General features: G+C 44.2%; 1 protein-coding gene across 1 annotated transcript in view; it reads left to right on the top strand.

Moving 5' to 3' along the window:
• Positions 1 to 22,950, top strand: part of ELMO1 (engulfment and cell motility 1) — a 495,322-nt gene that overhangs the window by 442,145 nt on the left and 30,227 nt on the right. Inside the window, exons 17-18 of the mRNA XM_082847008.1 lie at positions 8,948 to 9,111; positions 17,861 to 17,973. Of these exons, the coding sequence (XP_082703134.1) occupies positions 8,948 to 9,111; positions 17,861 to 17,973 (277 nt within the window). The remainder of the gene's footprint in view (positions 1 to 8,947; positions 9,112 to 17,860; positions 17,974 to 22,950) is intronic.

The following is a 22,950-nucleotide window of genomic DNA, read 5'->3' as shown; positions in this document are numbered from 1 at the left end:
GGAAGCATCGGTTGGGGGGGAGTGGAAGGTAACCACGAGGGCCCGTGTGGTCACACTAGAGGAGCTGGTCTTCACCTGCAGGCAGTGCTGAACCAAGCAAATGATGTGATCAGATTTGCATTTGGGAAATAATCTGGCCTCTGTGAGGAGGGACTGGAAGGGGTAAAGTTGAAGTCAGAGGTTGTTGGGTAAACCTGGACAGGTAATGGGTCAGGGGTCCAGGGACGAGTCAGTGAGAATGACGTGAAGTAGAGGAAGGGACAGATATTCAAGAGGTGAGTGAACATCACACCACTCCTGAAAACTATAATCCTCAGAGCAAAGTTCCCAACTTTCATGAACATTCAGGTTCCTAAGCCCAGGTAGTTCCATTAGTTTGATCATTGCTACCTAGTTTTTCATCACTCACCAAAGACATAATGTAACCTAGAGTTGCATTACGGGCACAGTACAGATACGAAGCGTCCCGAGAACAGGCCTTGGCTATAAGCAGTTTGCATTCCAGACTCTAACTTGGGAGAAGTGAAACCAATGGACAGTCCCAGTCTACAGCGAACTGTTCTTGTTCTCAGCTCTTGGGTACAAATCTTGGCTTTTAACGTGATGCATAACAAGCCTAGTATTTGCTGGGTTCGGAAATACCATCTTAGGGAGGAACAGTCACGGTGACCTCACTGTCCGCGTCACACACAGTGCTGGCCTTTGGCCCAGAATTAGGTCATCATCAACCCCTCAGAGGGATGCCCACAGGAGCTCAGACCTCAGAGGGCTGTTAAGACCCACTGGAGCAACAGAGACAAGGAGAAGTTAAATAGCTTGCTGATTCTTATGATTACTGCATGCCAGGATTAGATCACATCCTCTGTGAAGTGCAGAGGCACTTTTTTGCCTTTATTAATGAACAAACTATTTCAGATTCATCTGGTATAATTGAGGACATATGATGAGATCGAGGATGGGCTGGAGGTTGCACACCAGCTGAGCTGACCCTCTGTGATTTCAGAACACTTTCTGTTCAGTTACATTAAGCCGACCCCAAGGGGCCCCGGAGAGCCAGACCCGTCAGCAGGGGACTGCACTGGTCAAACCCCAGTGGGAGGTATGGCAGGAGGGTGCAAAGGTGGGCCAAAGCATCTTCCAGTCCCTGAAACCATTCAGGGGGAGAGTTGAGAACACTGTTTAAAAAACCAACTCTTGGGCTTCCCTGGTGGCGCAGTGGTTGAGAGTCCGCCTGCCGATGCAGGGGACACGGGTTCATGCCCCGGTCCGGGAAGATCCCGCATGCCGCGGAACGGCTGGGCCCGTGAGCCATGGCCGCTGAGCCTGCGCATCCGGAGCCTGTGCTCCACAGCGGGAGAGGCCACAACAGTGAGAGGCCCGCGTACCGCAAAAAAAAAAAAAAGGACATTCTTGGGAATAAAACTGATCCAGTCCTAAAGCCCAGCGATGAGAACTGTCCCCCATGAGTCACTTTAAAGCTGGACTGCGTTGGCATCTGTCTTCTCCAAGACAGCCTTTTCTCGCCATTATGAAGATAAATCCATTTAATGGGCACCATGGATTGGGGAAATTGCACTTTTTTGTAAGCGCTGACCCTCCTTCAGTGGTGTACTGTGGCTTCTTCAGAGACCCTCCGCTCAGCTTCAGATCAGCCCCTTCCAGCTCAGCTCTGGAAGGAAGCCCAGAATGCCCTCTGGAACCCTACAACACCATCTCAAAGCCACAGATGTTATTCTTTAGGCTGTATAGAAGTATTCTTTGAAAACCCTGTTAACAGTCTTACAGTTCTGTTAAGGATGCATTTGTTTAAATCTGCAGATGAAGGGTAGGAGCCTGAGAATCTTTGATATTGAACATATGCATCATTACAGTCTGGAAGATACTGACTAAGTCCCGTGGACCACAATACAAATAAGAAACAGTGCCTCCTCTCCAGGGATTTACAGTCTAGATGGGGTGAAAGGTACCCCAATCACTAACTTAACTGCTCTACAGTGATATGGCAAGAATTGCTACAGAGGCCGTACTGAAGGCTCAGAAGTGGTGCTGGATGTCTGCTGAGATCAGAGGTTCTCACACTTGAGGGTGTATCCGAATCACCCGGAGCAGCTGTTGAAACACTGATTCCTAGGCCCACTCCTAGAGTTTCTCATTCAGCGGGTCTGGGGTGGGCCGAGGAGTTGAATTTCTAGCAATTTCCCAGGTGATACAGATGTGGTCTGGGAATATTTTTATAGGAGAAACCTCTGACATAATTTCATTATCAGAAGGTAAGAGAACTCACATTTGTTGTGATTCTAGTATGTTCCATTTAATGTATCAGGTACTTTGCATGTAATACCTTGAAGAGATTTTTCAACAGCCCTCTGAACTCTGTACTGTGCTTACATAGTAGCATGCACAGGAGTATGCGTGCTACTGTGTCAGTGCTTCCACTTTACATGAGCAAACTAAGGCTTGAGAAGGGGAACTCACGTTTGCTAAATATCTACAATGTACCTTAAAGGGTGTTAGGCTTCATCTCTTTAACAATAACCTGATGAATCCCAAATGATTTGTTCTCCCAGTTTAGAGATGATGCAAATGAATCTGGGAGGGATTGAGTGTCTTGAGGAAGTCTGCAGCCTGGCTTCAAAATTGTGTGCGCTGAGCTCTAAAGGCTGTGAAACTATCCTGAACCCAGTACCCAACTGTTTGCTGAAAACTACCAACGTGGGCTCCAAAAGCATATTTTCTTTAATACCTGAGTCATGCGCTGCCTACCTTCTGCCTTTGTTCTTGCCGGTCCCTCTGCCTGGATTCCCCTTTCCTCTTCCTTCACCTCATAACTCCCGTTCATCCTTCAAGTCCCAGCAACAATTTTGTCTCAACCATGTAGACTTTGCTGACATCCCTCCTTTCCCCAGCTGGACCAGGAATAAAGATTCCTTCGCATGTGTCCCAGCCTACTTTCTATTATTGAATCCCATCATACCTCCCCAAATCCTCTGGTGATTTATTATTAGTAACAGAAGAAACAATCCACGGTTTTCATCTTAACCAGCAAAGCCATCCACCATCTGCCCAGCCTTACCTTGCAGCCCCACCTCATTCGTCCAACTAAACGAAACTACCAGCCACTCTTCCCCACCCAGAGCTGTAGTCTCCTCCTTCCGAACCAAGGTTCATGCTGTTTCCCCCACCAAGACTGGCTCCTTCCCTGCACCTCTTTGTGTCCACATCTTGCTTCTCCTTAAGCCCCAGCCAAAGTCCCCGTGCCGTACCCTCAGCCCGCTGGCCCTCGAGAGGGGCTCCGTAAGTATTTGGGGGATAAACACCTTGCCCCTGCTCCACTGTGACGTTACTTACTCTCTTGGGGGAGGCAAGTATGTGCATGTCTTTCACTCTCCCAGACCGGGAGTTCATTCAGCACAAGCGCTCACTCACAGGGCCTTGTACATTGTAGGTGCTCAAAAACAGTTGTTGAATAAATGGATGAACGATGCTGGATAAAGGTGTGGCTCTAAAGGCAGGGTCAAAGGTGATGAGACCACAAGCATGTGGGGGCTCAGAGGATCCGGAGCACATTTCAATTAACAACGATGAAACCAGGGCGTACAGTTAGACCAACAGCATGCTCGCTTCTATTCAGGGATCCCCAGCACTTATACCCTTTAATCTGCTCTGAGGAGCCAAAAGGTTTTCTCCATTTGAAGTACAAGTGTCTTGTGAGACCGCTCCCCCCCCCCCACTTCTTTTGTATTTAACGTGTGACATTATTACAGCAAACATGTGCTGGGAAAACGCCAGAAACACATGGCTCAGACCGCAGGCAAGGTTCGGGCCTTGATTAAGTAATGTCAATACCAAATTCAGATTCTAAGAGTATGTTTTCTTTGAAAACACACTGTAGCAAAGCACATGTTGTAATTAAGCAAAGCATATGTTGTAATGAAGAAGTTTTAAGTTCATTGATTTGCTGATACCTCTGCAGCGCCCTCTGTGGGTTTTTCAAACAGTGATTAAAGGTCAGATAATTTCCAAAGAGGACAGAGTTTAAGGATGGTGGTTGTGAGAGTCTTGATTTAAATCGCACGCATAGAGCATTAACAGAGACTTTACGCCATCAATTCTAATCCTGGTGGAAGCTACTTTGCAAAGGAATAGAAGACTAGTTGACCTGTCTGTCTATTTTGTCCCTTCTTAAAAAAACAATGACATCTACCGTGGGGGTCACTGTGCTTGGCATATGGAGTGACCATAGAACAATGGTCAATGGCCAGTGCCAAATAAAACTGTGAAGTAGGTAAAACCAGTCTTTGGCTTCTGTATTATGCTGTATACCTACCACTTGCATCCCTTTCCCTAGGGCCAGGGCCCTCTAGACCTCGTCTCCCCTATCAACCTACTCTTAGGAAATGGGCTGTATTTTCTTCAAATTGAAGTGTAAATGATTGCTGGGGATTTAAAGGATTGTTCCACCTGTGGATGCCTACATCTAGCAGAGATCGAAGTCTTAAGCTAGAGAAATGGAACTCCAACTGGATTTTAAGCATAAGATATAAGTAGGAGCTACAAAGTTTCCCATACTTACATAGGGGATTATCATCATTTCCATGCAAAGGTACAACCATGAGCATATAAATGAACATGATTTTTTAAGTTATTTCTTATCAAAGCAGCTTTGTTGTTTCTATCCAGCTTCCTTCTCCTATTTTTTCTCCAATCTGGGCAACCTCAGCCCCATAAGCTGGTACTCCTGCATACTTCATTGCATGTATTTGTTGAGATCTTTGGTTGAAAGTGACAAGAATCCCATTCAAACCATTTTAAGAAAAGAAAAAGGCTTATGTAACCAAACCAGCAAATGTCAGGGTCGAACTGACTTTGTGGTTGAATATGGCGTCACCGTTAACACATTCTTTCACACACACACACACACACACACACACACACACACACACACACACACACTTTCTTCCATCTGATTCTACTGGCATTGGTCTCATTATCTTCCACTTTCCCGAATATTAAGGGACAGTCTTACAGGTCTCAGTTTGAGGGGAAAAGAACATGCTTCAGCTATGCCTCAAGTCAAGTCAGGAAAGTCTGAGGAAGGATGCTGATTGGTCAGTTCATGTCACATGCCCACTTACTAGCATGATCATTGTGTCTAGTCACATGTAGTCTGGTGACTGTCATCTCTGACACCCCTTAAGAAACACATGAAGAAGGGGAATCACCGGGCCCTCTGGGTCTTCTTATCTATAAAACAAGGGAAGTGGAGATAGCTCTAAAACTCTCTCAGCATTAACCTGATTCTATTTTAAAATCGCTTCTTCATTTTTGGCATTCAAATGGCTATATCTTCGTCTCTCTTACGTGTCTTACCTCCCACCAGAAGGTCAAATAACATTAGGAGATGACAGTTGCCTCCTCGGCTCAACTCAGAGTTTCTCTAAATGAGGAAAGGGGCAGCTCCTGTGGTGCCCCTCACATGAAACTGCAAAGTGTTATAATTCAGCCTGGACCAAATTTAGCCACCATTTATACTGCATGATATGAGATGGTAACAATCTCGAAATCTGTGAAGCATTCCAAATTTAGCATTTTGCCTGAGTAACTAAAGAAGCAGATCAGGTGGAAGGTCAACTGGAAATTTTCCTCTCTGCCGTTATGCTGGGGGCATGAAACAATGTTTATGTAACTGGTTCCAATTCAGATACAGCCCAGGTTCCAAGTGGCTAAGATGTGGTCATTTCCATATTTTTTACCTATTTCCACACCACTGAACAGCCATTCTTTCTGCAAAATCCATGTGATGTCTTCTTCTCTGAAATACCTTCCCCCCCCTGCCAGCAGTGTTCATCAGTCCACCTGCTCTGTCTCGTTCACACTCCTGCTGTCATATCTTTGTCCATCCTGGCTCTCTTATTAGACCCTTCGTTCACATTAAGGCAAGGGCCTTAATGTCCCTTATACTGTCCACCCAGCATAGACACATGGTAAGCACTCAGCAACATTTGCCGTACTGACGTCACAAATAATGCTTCTCGAGCAAATTTTTGTTAATAGCTTCTATCAATACAGTCTGATTTATAGTAAGCTAATAACCAGTTGAGTTATACTGAAGAGAGCAGCCCAGCCATGGCCCTAGAAACTCCCATGAGTCAGTGGTCTGGAAGACAGCTGCCTTCATGCCTTTTATATCACTGTTATCACCAGCAACCTCTTCTTCGCAGGGCAAGCATGGCACGCAGGTCCTCTGAGAATAATGGTGCCTACTGGATAAAACAGATCCATAAGTGGATGATACAGATCTGTTATCCTTCACTGTTTCGTCTGAAGTTTCCCGAGATTCCTGCCATTAGATTTATTTCTTGTGATAAAGTATTGCTTCCCAGATAGCCCCTATGAAAAGGCAAATAGGTTACCTAGTAGAGGGTATTCTTACTGTGGACATGGATTCCTAAAGGTCAGAAGCATATAAGGAAAAATGAGGGTTGATACCACTTGAAAATAGATAGACCTGTTTGTCTCGCAGCCACCAATGGCTTATCTTACCCTTGGTTCAGCCATGTTCAGTTGACTAAAGGAAAATGCGGTTGACATGGGATTCCTGGTTACACGAGGACACTGCAAGCAATGTGTACACAGATGACTGAAGAGTGAGGATATCGGGCATCCCTGAGCTGAGGGGGACTCATGGGCTTGTGGGTTCCCCTGATGCTCAGGTTTTTCTGAAGGCATATTGGGTTTTGCTACCAAGGAGGACTGACTTTCTTGTTCAGCCTCCCGATGTCTCTAGACCCCAGCAGATCACTGGACAGGTCCTCACACGATAGGACAGCTATAGGAGAGACATACACTTGGAGAAAGCAACCTACACCATCAGAGAGGGGGCAGCACCATTAAACAGAGCTCAGCAAGTGCAAGGAGCTGTCCCATGTTTGGAGGATATTTCAGCTGTCTAATATGTCCCAAGGTAGTGAGATTTTTCCCATCACCTGGCCATCAGGCAGGTTTGAAAGTTCTGGATTGCCTCAGTCTTTTCCGTGCTGTAAAACTGTTACTGCTATTACAATAACATTTCATGAAAGTGGCATTTTGGTGGGACTAGTCAGTGAACAATTACTGAAGTATCCACCATGCGTGAATTGTTGAATGAACAACTGATTAGAAGCCGTAGGAGCATACTGAGATCACATTTATAGTGACAGGAGAGGTACCCCAGGGCTGTTCAACACCCAGTGTATGCTCTGAACACCATACGGGTATCTTAGAATTCAACTAGGTATCTGTGACCTTGGACAAGTTCTCAGTCCTTCTCAGTCTCCATTTTCTTAACCTTTTTAAAAAAATTTGTATCTTATATTGGAGTATAGTTGATTTACAGTGTTGTGTTGGTTTCAGGCATACAGCAAAGTGATATAGTTATGCATAGTCATATACCTATTCTTTTTCAGATCCTTTTCCCACAGAGTACTGAGTCCATTTTTCTTATCTTTAAAATAGTGTTTAAAAACACCTACGCTGGGCTTCCCTGGTGGCGCAATGGTTGGGAGTCCGCCTGCCGATGCAGGGGACATGGGTTCGTGCCCCGGTCCGGGAAGATCCCACATGCCGCGGAGCGGCTGGGCCCGTGAGCCATGGCTGCTGAGCCTGCGCATCCGGAGCCTGTGCTCCGCGACGGGAGAGGCCACAACAGTGAGGGGCCCGCGTACCACAAAAAAAAAAAAAAAAACAAAACAAAACAAAACAAAAAAAAAAAACACCTACGCTACTGTATCGGAAAGAGGATTAAATGAGGTGATGAACAGCAAAGTGCCTGGCACAGAACCTAGCACATAATTGAGGTGCATTTGTGATTTTTTCTTATTTGTAAGTTGCAAAAAACCCAAAAATGGTGGTACGGGGTGCAGTATAATACAGTGTTTACAGTCCTAAGTTCCAATCTCAGCTCACTCACCTACCAATCAGCTGTATGATTTTGAACTAGTTAACTTAAGGTTTCGAAGCTTCAGTTTCTTCATATGGAAATGTAAAAGGTGATAATATCTACCTCGTGGATTTGAGTAGATTAAGAGGAGGAATATATATAAAGCACCTTCCTTAGTATCTGGCACATAGTAGGTACGTTATCAAGGGTAACAATTGTTGTTCTCATCTGTGATGTAAGATTAAAAGAAGAAGCAGCAAGATTACAGTCTCTTGGATGCCTCTGTGTGTTTTCTGGTCTTTTCCTGCTCTAGATATTCTGATGAAGATAAATCCACATTAATAGAGGCAATGGTTAATTGCCTCCTTGTGGGCTGGACCTGTTCTAAAGCAGAAAATTACCATATTCTTCTTTCTTGAGGTTTCCAATGGGATGTATCTATTCTAATTCAGTAGACCTCTTTTTTTAGTGCCTGGCTCAAAGAGGCAATACCACATGCACATTTCCAAATACATCGTTTGTATGAACACTCAGGCCTTAACTACATGGGGAAAGCAATCCAGGAGGGGGTGGGTGTGGGTATTATTTCACATTCACTTGAACCGGTGCCAACCAAACTTCCACAGTTAATTGTGTCTCAGCGATTTTCTCCTGGAAAAAAATAATGATTATGCAGACTTCTAGCTGTTGCTTGGACTTCTTTCGCTCTTGAATTTGCGTCGTTTACAGTCACATAATATATCAAGCAAATGAATATGCATATATCCTCCCACCCCAAGTCTCCCGCAGTCCCCCCCCGCCCATTTCATAGTTAGTCAATCCACCTCCTTCCTTGCGGTTCCAGTGGTACAGGAGAAGATAGAAGCTGCACATCATGGTAGTTGACTCTTTGGAAAAGCACTCTTGAAGTTAGGGCTGAGAGTGCAAACTAAAGGGATCAGTGGGTAGGGAACCGTTATCTGCGGAAGACTTTTCTGAGTGGATAAGTTCAATCCCCAGGAAAATTATGGTCTTCCTTTAATCTCACAGGTAATGCAGGTGGTGAAGGAGCAGGTTATGAGAGCTCTTACAACCAAGCCTAGCTCCCTGGACCAGTTCAAGAGCAAACTGCAGAACCTGAGCTACACCGAGATCCTGAAAATCCGCCAGTCTGAGAGGATGAACCAGGAAGACTTCCAGTCTCGCCCGATTTTGTAAGTTACCCCTGACCCCTACCTCTCAAAGGCTCTGACGCACCATTTCTAGAGTGAAAGCTTATCACGCAGCTGGGCTGTATTGTGAGCTCTTTATGGAAGGCCAGCAAAAGAGCTCTACTCAGTTCCTGAAGTCTCAGCAACTCCTTGAGAAAAGCTGGGCAGTGGTGGGCTAGGAGGAGATGGGGACAGGTGCTGGCAGAAGGATCTAAACCAAGAAGTGACCCAGTTACTGACGAGTCCACCAAGAATTTGCAGCTGAAAAGTTTGAAACCTTCTGTAATACTTGGGACAACTTTGTTTTGCCCATGAAGCTATATTCTATGTAGGTACCCTTGAGTGGCAAGATGTTCTGCCCCAGCCAGAGTGAGACCTACCAATAATTAAAGTAATATGAACATTGAAGTATCATGAGTAGGAGGGAGGGAGAGCCAGCTTGAGAGGAAGAGAGAGACCCACTTTCTCCCTGCCCCGTTGGCTCTGCTTTGAGTCAGAACGTCTCATATGGCTATTGTGACTATCAACCCACAGGCCTAAGGTGGAGAATCAGGGGACCCCTTTTTTTTTTTTTTTTATGATACACGGGCCTCTCACTGCTGTGGCCTCTCCCGTTGCGGAGCACAGGCTCCGGACACGCAGGCTTAGTGGCCATGGCTCACGGGCCCGGCCGCTCCGTGGCATGTGGGATCTTCCCGGACTGGGGCACGAACCCGTGTCCCCTGCACCGGCAGGCGGACTCTCAACCACTGTGCCACCAGGGAAGCCCCCTGGGGGGGGACCCCTTTTTATAGGACTTTGTATCAGATGCACTTGCAACGGTTGTGTAATTTCATGAATCTCCATCTTTAAGATGTTCTGAACCTTGAACATGAACACTGTTTTAGACTATTTTGTTTGCTTTATCTTTCTTAGTATTGGCCTTTTCATCTTCCCTTGTTCTTTTCTAAGAGCTAGGTCAGCGCTGTTACCTTTATCGTTTATAAGGAAGGGAATAGGAAACAGGCTTGGGGGTAAGGAAAGTGTTTGACATTTATTCTTATTGTTCCCTCGGAAGGCTGGACACAGCTTCTTCCGAGCTTTCGATGAAGCCGTCTTACGTCATAGGTGTCATGAAGTTCATCTTAAACCTTTCTCTGTAATTCTTTTTCTTTCTTCCCCCTTTCTGTTTCTTGCTTTCATATATTTGATGTGTTTAATGATTGGCAATTTGCAAAGCACCTCCTCATGCTATTTCATTTCCTCACACCTGTGTGAGGTAGGCCAACCTTATTCCCATTCGAGGACCAGGATATAGTCTAGAGAAGGGAGGACCTTGTTGACAAGTGGACGAACCAGGACTTGAACTCCAGCCCACTGATCCCTTAGCTAATTCTTCATCTACCCTACCAGAGCTCCTTTGCCAAGTGCAAGACTAAGATGAAGTTTTAAAAAGTACACAGAAAAAACCATAGCCAAGCTATAGTGTCTACTTTGTGTTTGTTTTCAAGCCTTAAAAAGCACCATTAGAAGCTGCGGAGCAGAACTGCAGGCTTTAGTGGGGATGAAGTTAGGCAGCAGGGGAGGGGGAATGCTTCCTCAGGGTCTTCGACTCGCATCTGCATTAAACTATACCCACACTGGGCAGCAGGCAGCTCTCATGAGAGGCAGAGCTGGGGTTTTGCTTTGGTCCTCAACTAGAAGTTAACAGCCCCATATACCAAGCAGAAAGAACTTCGAATAAATGACTCCTCCGAGATAGTGTTTCTTTCTTTTTTTAAATCTTTTTACTGAAGTATAGTTGATTTACAATGTTGTGTTAGTTTCACGTGTACAGCAAAGTGATTCAGTTTCAGATAGGTAGATAGATAATTTTTCAGATTCTTTTCCCTTATAGGTTACTACAGAATATTGAGAATAGTGCCCTGTGCTATACAGTAGGTCCTTGCTGGTTATCTGTTTCATACATAGCAGTGTTTATATGTTAATCCCAAACTCCTAATTTATCCCTCCCCTTCCCCCTTGGTAACCACAAGTTTGTTTTCTATGTCTGTGGGTCTATTTCTATTTTGTACATAAGTTCATTTATATCATTCTTTTTTTTTTTAGATTCCACATATAAGTGATTTCATAAGATATTTGTCTTTCTCTGTTTGGCTAGCTTCACTTAGCATGATAACCTCTAGGTCCATCCATGTTGCTGCAAATGGTATTATTTCATTTTGTTTACGGCTGAGTAGTATTCCATGGTATGTATATACCACATCTTCTTTATCCACTCCTCCGTTGATGGCATTTAGCCATGTCCTGGCTGTTGTAAACAGTGCTGCAGTGAACACTGGGGTGCATGCATCTTTTCAAATTATGGTTTTCTCCAGATATATGCCCAGGAGTGGGATTGCAGGATTACATGGTAGCTCTATTTTTTAATTTTTTAGGGAACCTCCATGCTGTTCTCCGTAGTGGCTGCACCAATTTACATTCCCACTCACGGTGTAGGAGGGTTCCCTTTTCTCCACACCCTTTCCAGCACTTATTATTTGTAGATTTTTTGATGATGGCCATTCTGACCAATGTGAGGTGATACCTGATGCAGTTTCTGTCTTGCAAGGAGGGATAGTGGCGCCTTGCCCCATCCCAGGGCCTACAGTACTAAAATGTTGGATATAATAATGTCTGTTTCAGCAGATGTGTGAACACAAGGAGATTTTATTGTGCTTTTGACAACAATTCTTAAAACCTAAAGGGAGACTTGAGGGACCACTTCAGTTAAGGCCAAGTGATTCTAAATTAATCTTTGACCGTGACTTTGTTCCAAGTAAGACTGTTAACTGCTTGTCAAGTATGAAAACTTTGCTCCTGCTTTGGCTTCATAACTTTACTTCCCAAGGCCCTGCCTGTGACATTCTGAAGTCTCTTTTCCCTTTATTATAAGAAACTCTTACTTTACGCTTATTATTTAGAGAGAAGCAATGGAAATATTAAGGAAATCTCCTGTTATACGTAACTTTGGCATCATCACTCGGCCACGGGACTGAAAAGCACCACGGTCCACCGGAGCTCTGGGTATAGTTGCAGTAAAGTCACAAAGACTTGTCAGAGCTACAGCATTTCACGGGGGAGGCCATGAACCAGCCTGGTCATTATCCCAGAGACCTTAAAACAGGCAGGAGGGTACCAGCCTACAGCTTCTTCTCCAGCGATGCTCTGTCTGTTAGAATGATCTGCTAGACAGGAGCTCACCGTGGGGTTAGATGAAGTCCAAATGCTGTCACAGTGGCTTATAGGATAAGCCCGAGTCAAGAAAGAAAAGGCATAGACCATGTACCATAGTCTTCAGTCATTCATTTAACAAATGTGTATTGAGTGACTCCTACCTGCCAGGCCCAGCCTGAGGTGCTGGGACAGGCAGAGAACCAGACCCTTGGCCGTCCCTGTGCCAGACTTTAAAGCTGGGGTCTGGAGGGATTATCAGGGACTGTGCTCAGGGCCAGGTGGGAGGAAGCACAGGCGGGTGGGTCGTCACTAGAGCACACAGGAAACACATCTAACCCAAGCTTGGGGGTGAGGATATTCAAATTTTAGAACTGAAGAGCATCTTTAAGGTCATCCCGTTCAAGCTTTTCATTCTGCAGACGGGGCAGTGGCTCGGCTGGGGCTTGCCTGCTGGCGCGGAGCCCCGCTGGCTGCCCTTTCCCCGTCACCTGGCTGCTGCACGCAGCACGGAGGCAAATCTCAGCGCCATGAAGATCCCTTGGGCATGTGTCTTGTTTTTATAAAATGTTTATATTTCCTGAGAAGGAAAATGCAAACTCCAAGTGACCAAATATTTCGGGAGACCGTGTATTCCGTGGGTTGAAGAAACTCTTATTTCTTAGCTCTTGACTAATTATTTCAGAAGGAGGTATTTGTTATTTTCTACTTAGTGTGACTTTATGGGAAGGATAAGTCCATCCACACAATTAATCCGAGTTCATGGATATAAAAAGTTTGAACAGTCCCAAAATAGGTCATTTACGATGATGTTGGGGGAAGGGGAGCTGCAGGGACAAACACCAGGGAAGCAGAGAAGCAAAATGTGGAAAATCCAGACCCAGGAGCCAACAGACCTAGGACCAGATTCCAAGGCCATTATTTGCAAATGTGGCTCCTTAGTCAAGTTCTGTCACCCATTCTAAACCTGTTTTTCTTAACGTCTAAAAGTGAAGATGATAAAAGTGTCCACATCGTTGGATTGTTAGGAGGACTCAATGAAATAGTGCATGAAAAGCCCTTAGCACATGCCCCGCACATAACATCCACTCAGAGAAATGGTCACCCTTATTACGAGCTGATAACCAGAATTTAACAAGTGTCGCAGTGTCAATATGTAAATGGTAAAACTGACACTGTGAATATATTTGTTTATACCTCATCTTATCTCAGAATGTACAGTAAAAGTAGATGAGAAAGAAACAGTAGAAGCAAATAGAGCCAGAAATAAGGCTAGTGCCTATCCTGCAAACCTGCATCCTTGCTAAAGATTGGCCACAAGCTTTGCTCACGGCTCTCGTAGCTAAAGCCAGTGTTCAGTGCACTTGACAAACACTTATCAAGTGCCTGCCACTTGCCAGGTACTGTTCTGTGTGTTGATAATTCAGCAGTGAAGAGAACAGATACAATTATCACCCTTGTGGTGATTATATTTAAATGGGGAGAAATAGATGATAAACATGGTAAATAAGATTGTAGCATGTTGAAAGAGGATACAGGCGTGCTCGTTTCAGCAGCACATATACTAAAAAAGGAATAATACAGAGAAGATTAGAATGGCCCCTGTGCAAGGATGCGTGAAGTGTTCCATATTTTCAGTAGGTGCAAACCATGACATATAGAATGGCTGAACAACAAGGTCCTATTGTATAGCACAGGGAACTATATTCAATATCCCATAATAAACCATAATGGAAAAGAATATGAAAAAGAATATATACAATGGAATCACTTTAATGAACAGCAGAAATTAACACAACATTGTAAATCAACTGTACATCAATAAAATAATTTTTTTTTCAGAAGAGGATACAGGAAATAAAAAGCAGAATAAGGGAAATGGAGAGTTTGTGATTTTAAATAAAGTGGCAAGAGTAGATCTCTTTAGTTGGCATGGTGACATTTGAGTAAAGATGTGTAAAGGACTAAGGGAGCAGGCTATGTGTGTATGTGGGAGAAACGATTTCCAGCAGAGAGGATCACCAGTGCAAAGGCCCTGAGGTCAGAGTAGGTCTGGGCACTCAGTTAGTAACAAGGAGGCAAGTGTGGTTGGAGCAGAGCAAGCAATAGGAGGCGAGGCCAGAAAGGTAGCCAGGAGCCTGAATTTGTGGGACCTTGTTGGGGAACCAGTGGCGCAGGGGACTGGTGTGCTCTGACTTGGGTTTTTAATGATCTCTCTTGCTGTTGTATGGGGAATAGACTCCAAGGAGGCAAGTTTGGAAGCAGAGAGGTCAGGGAGGAAGTTATTTCAATAATCCAAGCAAGAGGTGATGAGAAGTGATTAGAGTCTCTACCGTAGATTATATAGATTTTGAAGATAAGAAGCAAAGGTATTTACTGATCAGTTAGATGAAGGGTATAAGAGAAGGATGAACTCAGATTTGGGGCCTGAACAACTAAAGGACAGAGTGAGTGGAGCAGGCTTGGACAAGGGGATCAAGAGTTTCGTTTTGGACCTGTCAAGTTTGAGGCATATGCGAGATATCCAAATAGACAGCTGGATTGATGAGTTTGGAGTTTGGCCAAGAGGTCTAGGTCAGAATAATAAATTTGGATGTAGTCAGCAGAAAGTCGGTGTTTAAAGTCATGAGTCTGAAATATAAAGACCAGAAGAGGTGCAAGGAATGACCTTGGGGACCCTGTAGTAAGACAGAAACAGATCAATTTCTATGAAATAGACACTGTGACTCAGCCCAGAGTCTCCCCAGAGCCCTTGTAGATCAGGGATTGGCAAACTATAGCTCTTAGGCCAAAACTGACCCACTATCCGTTTTTGTAAATAGAGCTTTATTGGAACACAGCCACGCTCCTTTGTCCGCATGCTGTCATCTGCTTTCACTCTACCATGGCAGAGCTGAGTAGTTGCAACGGAGTGTATGACCCACAAAGTCTGGAACATTTACCATCTGGCCTTTTACAGAAAAAGTTTGCCAACCTCTGTTCTAGATGAACACCAGATGGCAGCTCGGCAGGGCAGACCCCAGGTCCGGGAAGGAGTCTCACTAGTCTAGTGGTGCTGTCTGTCCTCTGCACGTGGCACTGGCCTCATTGGGCCTGGACTTGGGATTCTCTTCAGGAAAAAGTGTTAGAATTTGAGTTGCTCTTCACACACTCATTTATTCTCCCTCCTTTAATCTTCCTCCTTTTATTTCTTTACAGGGCTTTTAGATAGAATTAGGGGAATATTTATCAAAGCAAAGCCAGTGAACCCATGACCTTGACCTCATTAGCCCCAAGCTGAGGATTTCAACACCCAATTCCAGCCCATGGTTACTACCTGGATTACCCTAGAGGTCATATCTCATTCACAGAGACACCATATAGGGATTACATATGTTTTCCTAATATGAGTGAATTTGGTAACTACTGAATCCATTTGCAGGGAAAGAAGAGGATGTAACTTAGGGGAAAAAAAAAAAAAAACCTGTTCCATTTCCCACATTGCCTAATCATGTTTTGGAGTCCTTTGGGTTCATAACAAGAAAAGGTAACTCTTGTAGCATCAGATCCACTTATTCTGATAGTCTGTCTCCGAAGATGGTTCATAATGGAGTGTGTCCTGATGAGCACATCAGGGTCTTACACTAAAAATCATAAATCGTCAAGTTCTTTCAGTTATTTCCTCCTTTTGGCCCTTGTCTCTGCATCTTCATCTCCATTTTAATAACTAAACTCTAGCCTAGTAAAACTATTATTTAAAGATACGTCTCTAACCTCAGACTTGATGAAATTCAGATTCTCTCTCCCATGATTTCCCCGTCGCCCCAACTCGGAAGCCAGGAGTGGTGATGTATTGTTGTGTGCGACTGCCCTGGCAATTCCCCACCTTCTTCTCCGTTCGGAGCAGGGTTCATCAAAGCTGCAATTTGCTGAGTCCATTCTATAAAAGCTGAACACTGATAATAGATAGTTTTAGTGATCTGAAAGCCTGAGATGAGACCCTGTGAGACCCACACTGGAAAAGCAAACGCAAGTAAAGCAAAGGCACCAGGCTGTACCTCTGGGGCTGAATCTTCGCATTAGGCTTTATAAATAGTCAGTTGGAACAGTATCAAATGACAGGGAATTTGAGGCCATTTAAGTCCAAAATATGTATTAACAGCTTTCTAGAATACCTTGTTAGATGGCCAGATCCTTTTATATCACTTTTTATTCTTTTTTTTTTTTCTCATGGGTAAATAGACGCAGTTTGCACAAGAAACACTTGAGTTTGTACCCCTATTCAGGGCTTCACCTCTGTAAACTCTTTCCCGTCTGTGAGATGGGAATGATGATATTAATACCTGTTCCCAAAAGTTGGCGTTTTTGTAGTGGGGAGGAGGGAAGGGGTGTTACATGAACTAAAATTGCATGGTACATACTATCTGGCTCATAGCACACACGTACCGAGTGTCTGTGCCTTCCGCACCTGGAAACAGAACACCAGGTTAAGACAGATTGCCTGCAATCCAGAGCAAGCCCAGAGTCAAGGCTGAAGCTGACAAAAATGTGAGCCTTGACTACAGTGTAATATGGGCACCAGGAATAGTTGGCTTGAGGAAAGAAGAGAATATTATCAAAGCAAATTCAGTAACACCTTGCATTCCTGCCCAATGCTTACAGCTAACTTACACTCACACTGTCTCCTTTGGGACAGGAAAGATTCTTATGCCCATTTTACAGATGAGGAAACTGAGACTTACAGGAGCTACCTGAAATGCCAATCATGGGCAGAGCCTAGACTGAAGTCCTATCCTTCTGAGTTTGGGTCTGTGCTTTCAACACTGCTCTGAGGGCTGGACTCTGGGTCTCTCTATACATCCTCAAGTAGAACAACTCTAACTTTACTAGACTCAAATGCTAGGGCACTACATAAAATTTCACACGATAAAAAAATCTCTGCTCTTGAAATAAAAGATTTAAAACCCATTGCACTCTATTATCATATCTTTACAGCATAGTGCATCTAAACCTAAATTACATTGTATTACCCTGAGACAAGATGCAAATAAGCCTTAATTTATCCTCTCATTATCCCAATCTCTGTGGGCTACAATCTGGGTCAATGTGTTGTTCCCAGTTGTAAGTGACAGAGTCCAAAGCAAAATGTGGTCCTGTACTTTACCCAATACTGTGTTTGCTGTGGAATAGTCATCGTGTGGTGGCAGATGCAGTCTAGGAGTTTATCTGCTGTAAGGGGGCAGAACATGACCAGAGATTCATTGTCTCAGCAGAGCTGAGTGAATTGTCACATAAATTTATATCTGTGGCTTTGTAAAACAAGAGAAGAAATTTCTCAGGAGACCTTGGTCTAGAAAAACGTCACTGAAGTGATTGGTGCTCTTGTGGGTATCTGTAAATGTCAGAGAACCTCTTTCCACTGATGCTTAATAAATGATTCTCTAAAGCGCCCACTTGGGAGTATCGGGTTGTCCATGAAAAGTTGCAGCTTGCACTCGCTTGCCCCATCTGCCCACGGTGCCCTTTCAGCCAAGTGCTGTTCTCAAGGCGCGCTGTGGAATATGTGTTTATCCTTTCACAGGGAACTAAAGGAGAAGATTCAGCCAGAAATCTTGGAGTTGATCAAACAACAACGCCTGAACCGCCTCGTGGAAGGGACCTGCTTTAGGAAACTCAACTGCCGGCGGAGGCAAGGTATTGTTTGGGGCCACTCGAGACGCAGCAAGGAAGAACAGTGGCCTGCCCCCTGCGGAATCACATGGGCATGGGTGTTGGTTTAAGGGTAGGCTATGCAGCCTTGTACTCAGGACAGGACTAGCAGTCCAGGTAAGTTCTGATTTCCCATGTATACCCAGGGAGAATCAAAATCTAGAATCACCAGGAGACCTGTGGAACTGAAGAGCCACCTGGGCCATTTCGTGCCTCAAGTCTGCCAGTAGTGGTTCAACAACAGCTGACGTTATTGAGAGCTTACCATTTGCCAGGCTCTCACTTTACCTATGTTAATGAAGCTCATCTTCCCAGTAACCCTATGAAGTAGCTACTGTGATTACGCCCACTTTACAGATAGGGAAAGTAAGGCAGTGAGGTGCAAAGTAACTTGCTCAGAGTCACAGAAGAGCAGGGATTTATACTCCAGCAGCTCTATGGCGCTAACTTTTAATGATTCACTATGCTATCAGGAGAGCTGGCACCCACTGTTGGATTTGATCTTGAAATTTTCAGCATGGATGGCCCTTATTTTCAAATCCCCATACTGATTCTCTTCCAAGTCAGAATTATTTTATTTGTAGATATAAGTAACAGTGAACCAAGGTGAGATGGAATCAGTTTTCATAATCTTGTAAGACAAATTTCTGAACTGTCTCTATAAACTTTAATCCCAAAACATCCAGTTAAAATGGATGCCATTAGACTAGCTCCAATAGGTGGAAAGAATTTCCAGCTGTTTCTTAGCCAGGGAAGTAAAGTCCCTTGATTGCTTTCTTGACATACTGCTCATTGCGAAGTCCTCATATCATACTGTCCTGGAAACAAATAGAAAATAAAATTGAAAGATAAGATTTGGGGAGAGGTGACGAGATTGGGGAACAGTCAGGAACAAGCATAAGGATTAGCAACTGTACCAAGAACAAGCATCAGTTATGGCCCCAGAGAAACCCTGGCAGATATTTTTGAAACCCGATGGATGCCCTGCTCAGACACAGACCTCGCCCACTAATGACAAACATCACTTCGTGTTTATGCTGAGCCCATCCTCCCGGCCATTTACTTTTAATGGCTTTGCGCTGAATATTGAGTAAATTCAACATATTTCGAATGTAAGCATTAAAAATCATATTAAGGAATGTCCAAAGGCAGAACTTCCTTGACAAATGAAAATGCAGGTTATTCCCAGAGGATAAGAAGCCATGACAATGGGTATATGCCCAGTAGTGGGATTGCTGGGTCGTATGGCAGTTCTATTTGTAGTTTTTTAAGGAACCTCCATACTGTTCTCCATAGTGGCTGTACCAATTCACATTCCCACCAGCAGTGCAAGAAAACCATAATTCAAAAAGAGTCATGTACCAAAATGTTCATTGCAGCTCTATTTGCAATAGCCCGGAGATGGAAACAACCTAAGTGCCCATCATCGGATGAATGGATAAAGAAGATGTGGCACATATATACAATGGAATATTACTCAGCCATAAAAAGAAACGAAATTGAGTTATTTGTAGTGAGGTGGATGGACCTAGAGTCTGTCATACAGAGTGACGTAAGTCAGAAAGAGAAAGACAAATACCGTATGCTAACACATATATATGGAATTTAAGAAAAAAAAATGTCATGAAGAACCTAGGGGTAAGAAGGAATAAAGACACAGACCTACTAGAGATTGGACTTGAGGATATGGGGAGGGGGAAGGGTGAGCTGTGACAAAGCGAGAGAGAGGCATGAACATATATACACTACCAAAGGTAAGGTAGATAGCTAGTGGGAAGCAGCCGCATAGCACAGGGAGATCAGCTCTGTGCTTTGTGACCGCCTGGAGGGGTAGGATAGGGAGGGTGGGTGGGAGGGAGACGCAAGAGGGAAGAGATATGGGAACATTATGTATATGTATAACTGATTCACTTTGTTATAAAGCAGAAACTAACATACCATTGTAAAGCAATCATACCCCAATAAAGATGTAAAAAAAAAAAAAGAAAATAAACCATGACAATGAGCTTCAGGCTGGGCCTCGGGGGAGGACAAATGGGCAGAGTAAGAAAGGGCTGAGTTACAGCTGGGACTGACAAAGGCTCACGTTAGGAAGAAGGAACTCACCTCTCCCATTCAGCCGTTGGAGGACTGGTTCACCCCCTCTTTCCTCACTGCATTCCTTGCATTTGGGCACCGTCATCAGAGTGAATGCTGTTCTAAGGAGATAGTGTGGCACAGTGAGGAAGACAAGAACCCTGGAACCAGATGAAGTGGGTACCTTCCTACCTCTGTCCCTGTCCAGCTCTGACCTTGAGCAGTTTCCCCATCAAAAATGGGGTTAACAATGCCCGTCTCCTAAAGTTATTGTGAGGAAGAAAAGTGCTCATGAATGCAGCTCTTAGAAAGCAGCCTTAAACAAAGGGGGCGGTAGCTACTGTTTTGTTCTGGATGATCCTGTAGAAAAGAACAATGAGCTGGGGGTGAGTAGACTTGGTTCTAAGCTTCTCAACTCTGTACTTACAGAGTTAACCACCTGGGTGTTTATATGCAGAACACGTGACCTCTCAGGGCCACAGTTTCTCATCTGTTAAGTGGGAGAATAGGACTAGATGATCTATTAGTTCAGTCAGCCAGATTGCCTACTGTATGCTCTGATCTCCTCATTGCCTTTGGCAAAATCAATATCCAGGATATATTGCCCACGTAAGGTGATTTATAAAGTTTTTATTTACCTGATATTGGGCAAAAGGCACAGAAGTGGGGGGAGGAGAGAGGTGGCAAACAGACACATGCCACCAAATGCCTCCGCTCATGCCTAGCTAGAATCCTTCGGAACCTAATTCAGGGAACCCAATTTGACCTTCCAGTCTACTCCACCACGAGACTTCCCTTTCTAGGCTGAAATGGGTAGATTCTACCTGAATAATCCTGATTCTAGATGTCATAATTACAGTTTTTTGGCTAAAGAAGTGTTAGTCCCAAATATGCCACTTTTTCCAGTTTTCTAAAAATGAATTACCTACTGAACAAAAAATATTAGCATCTAGATTATACATTTATTAGTTAAACTCCCTAGGGAGCACGACCTTCTGTGTTTAGTATAACATCATCCTTCCAAGTGAAGGAAGGCTTTTTGGTGTTTGGTAAATTGATCTAAAACCTGGTGACTAGCTCTGTGTGCTTAAAAATAGGGATTCAAAGCAGACTGTGCTGAAATTGGTTTTCTATCACCCCATCAAAACATTCCATTTAGATTTACCCACATTAGTGAGGACATGATGGAAAATCATTTTAATCCCTTGGAGAAAGGTGAGATCTCAGACAGGAACAGCTACGAGCCATCCCTGGTTAAAGAGCAAACACATACGCAAAGGGCCCGTGCGTGACCACACTCCCTCTAAACTTGTCCAACGGTGAGTCAAACACAGATGAGTGGATTTAAGTATTAACTTTCCAGGGGAAAATAGGAAAGAGCTTCCTGTCTCACAGAACTGGAAAGAAGAGGAGCAGATGTAGAGCCCTTAGTGTGCCACGTTTGGCCAGAAGGCCCCTGAGCTGCTACTTGCCCATCATTCCACCTGCCTCATTTGCAAGTCTGCTACTTGGTTAGTCCAATAGAGATATATACAAATCTGGATTTCTGGGAATTCTGACCACAGTGGAACTGAGAGGCAGTAAATCATGGGAGATACACCAAGCTGCATTCAAGTCCCTGCCTCCCCACCCCCTAGCTGGGTAGCCTTGGACAACCTGATAAATCTCTCTGTGCTTCTGTTTCCTGATCTGTCAAGTGGGGATGATGTCAGTTCCTACAATGAATCATTGCAAGGGTTACATAAAATCATGCATCTATAGCACCTGGTGCTCAGCACATGGTCAAACATTCATTAATGGTATTTAGTATTAAGTTTAGCTTACAGTTACTTAGAATATAGGTTTTTAAACACAGGCCATAGAGTGGCAACGGCTGTCGCATACTTGCTTCACTCTGTCCCGCATTCTCTATGGAATGTGAAAGGCTCTTGTTCACAATCCTTCATAATGAGATTGCCTTGCTTCCGTGTTTCCTGAACTCCTCAAGAGAGTTAAGATGAAATCCCAGAAGTTGTCTATGTTCGAGCTGTTATATGCTTCATGAGAATCTACAGGCTCAGGAACTGCCTCCTATTTTCCTTTCTTTTCAGAGATCAGGGTCTTTCAGAATCACTTGCATTGAATAGTCTTGATAAGAGCCCAGGGCTACACACTGGAGTATCATTTTCAAGAAATGATAGTATGAAACTTTTGCTTCTTGTTGAAGACAGTGTCCGTTTCGTTGACCAGTATCCCTTCTCTAAGCATTAACATGACAAACTTAATCTGAAACCCACTGGTGAGTGAAACGTGTCCCCAGAGGAGTTGGCATGTTCCTGCGCCGGGGCCAAGGGCGGTGTACCTGCCGTGTTCTTTCAGCTCGCTCAGAAGACCTAGAGCCGAATGGTACGTTCAGGCCATTTCAGTAACCATGTGAACCCTTTTGGGGAGCAGGTTGTTTCTTCCTCTTTGATTGAAATTTTCTTTTAATATTTAATTAAACCTTATCATAACTCATTTTTACAAAAAGGCAGGTATAAGTAAATGCGTTTTTTCAAAAGAAGAGAAGTCAGATTATTTTCAGAAAAAAATCACTTTGCAATAGATCAAAATAACAGATAATCATTGTTCTCAAAAGGTGGAGGGACCAGAGCTTCCCTGGTGGCGCAGTGGTTGAGAGTCCGCCTGCCGATGCAGGGGACACGGGTTCGTGCCCCGGTCGGGGAAGATCCCACATGCCGCGGAGCGGCTAGGCCCGTGAGCCATGGCCGCTGAGCCTGCGCGTCCGGAGCCTGTGCTCTGCCACGGGAGAGGCCACAATAGTGAGAGGCCTGCGTACTGCAAAAAAAAAAAAAAAAAAAAAAAAAACCAAACATTAAAAAAAAAGGTGGAGGGACCAGTAATGTG

This window comes from Leucopleurus acutus (genome assembly GCF_964270905.1).
Source record: "Leucopleurus acutus genome assembly, chromosome: 9".
Classification (NCBI taxonomy): domain Eukaryota; kingdom Metazoa; phylum Chordata; class Mammalia; order Artiodactyla; family Delphinidae; genus Leucopleurus; species Leucopleurus acutus.
The sequence above is the reverse complement of the archived record's forward strand: the minus strand, read 5'-3'. Positions and strand labels throughout refer to the sequence as shown.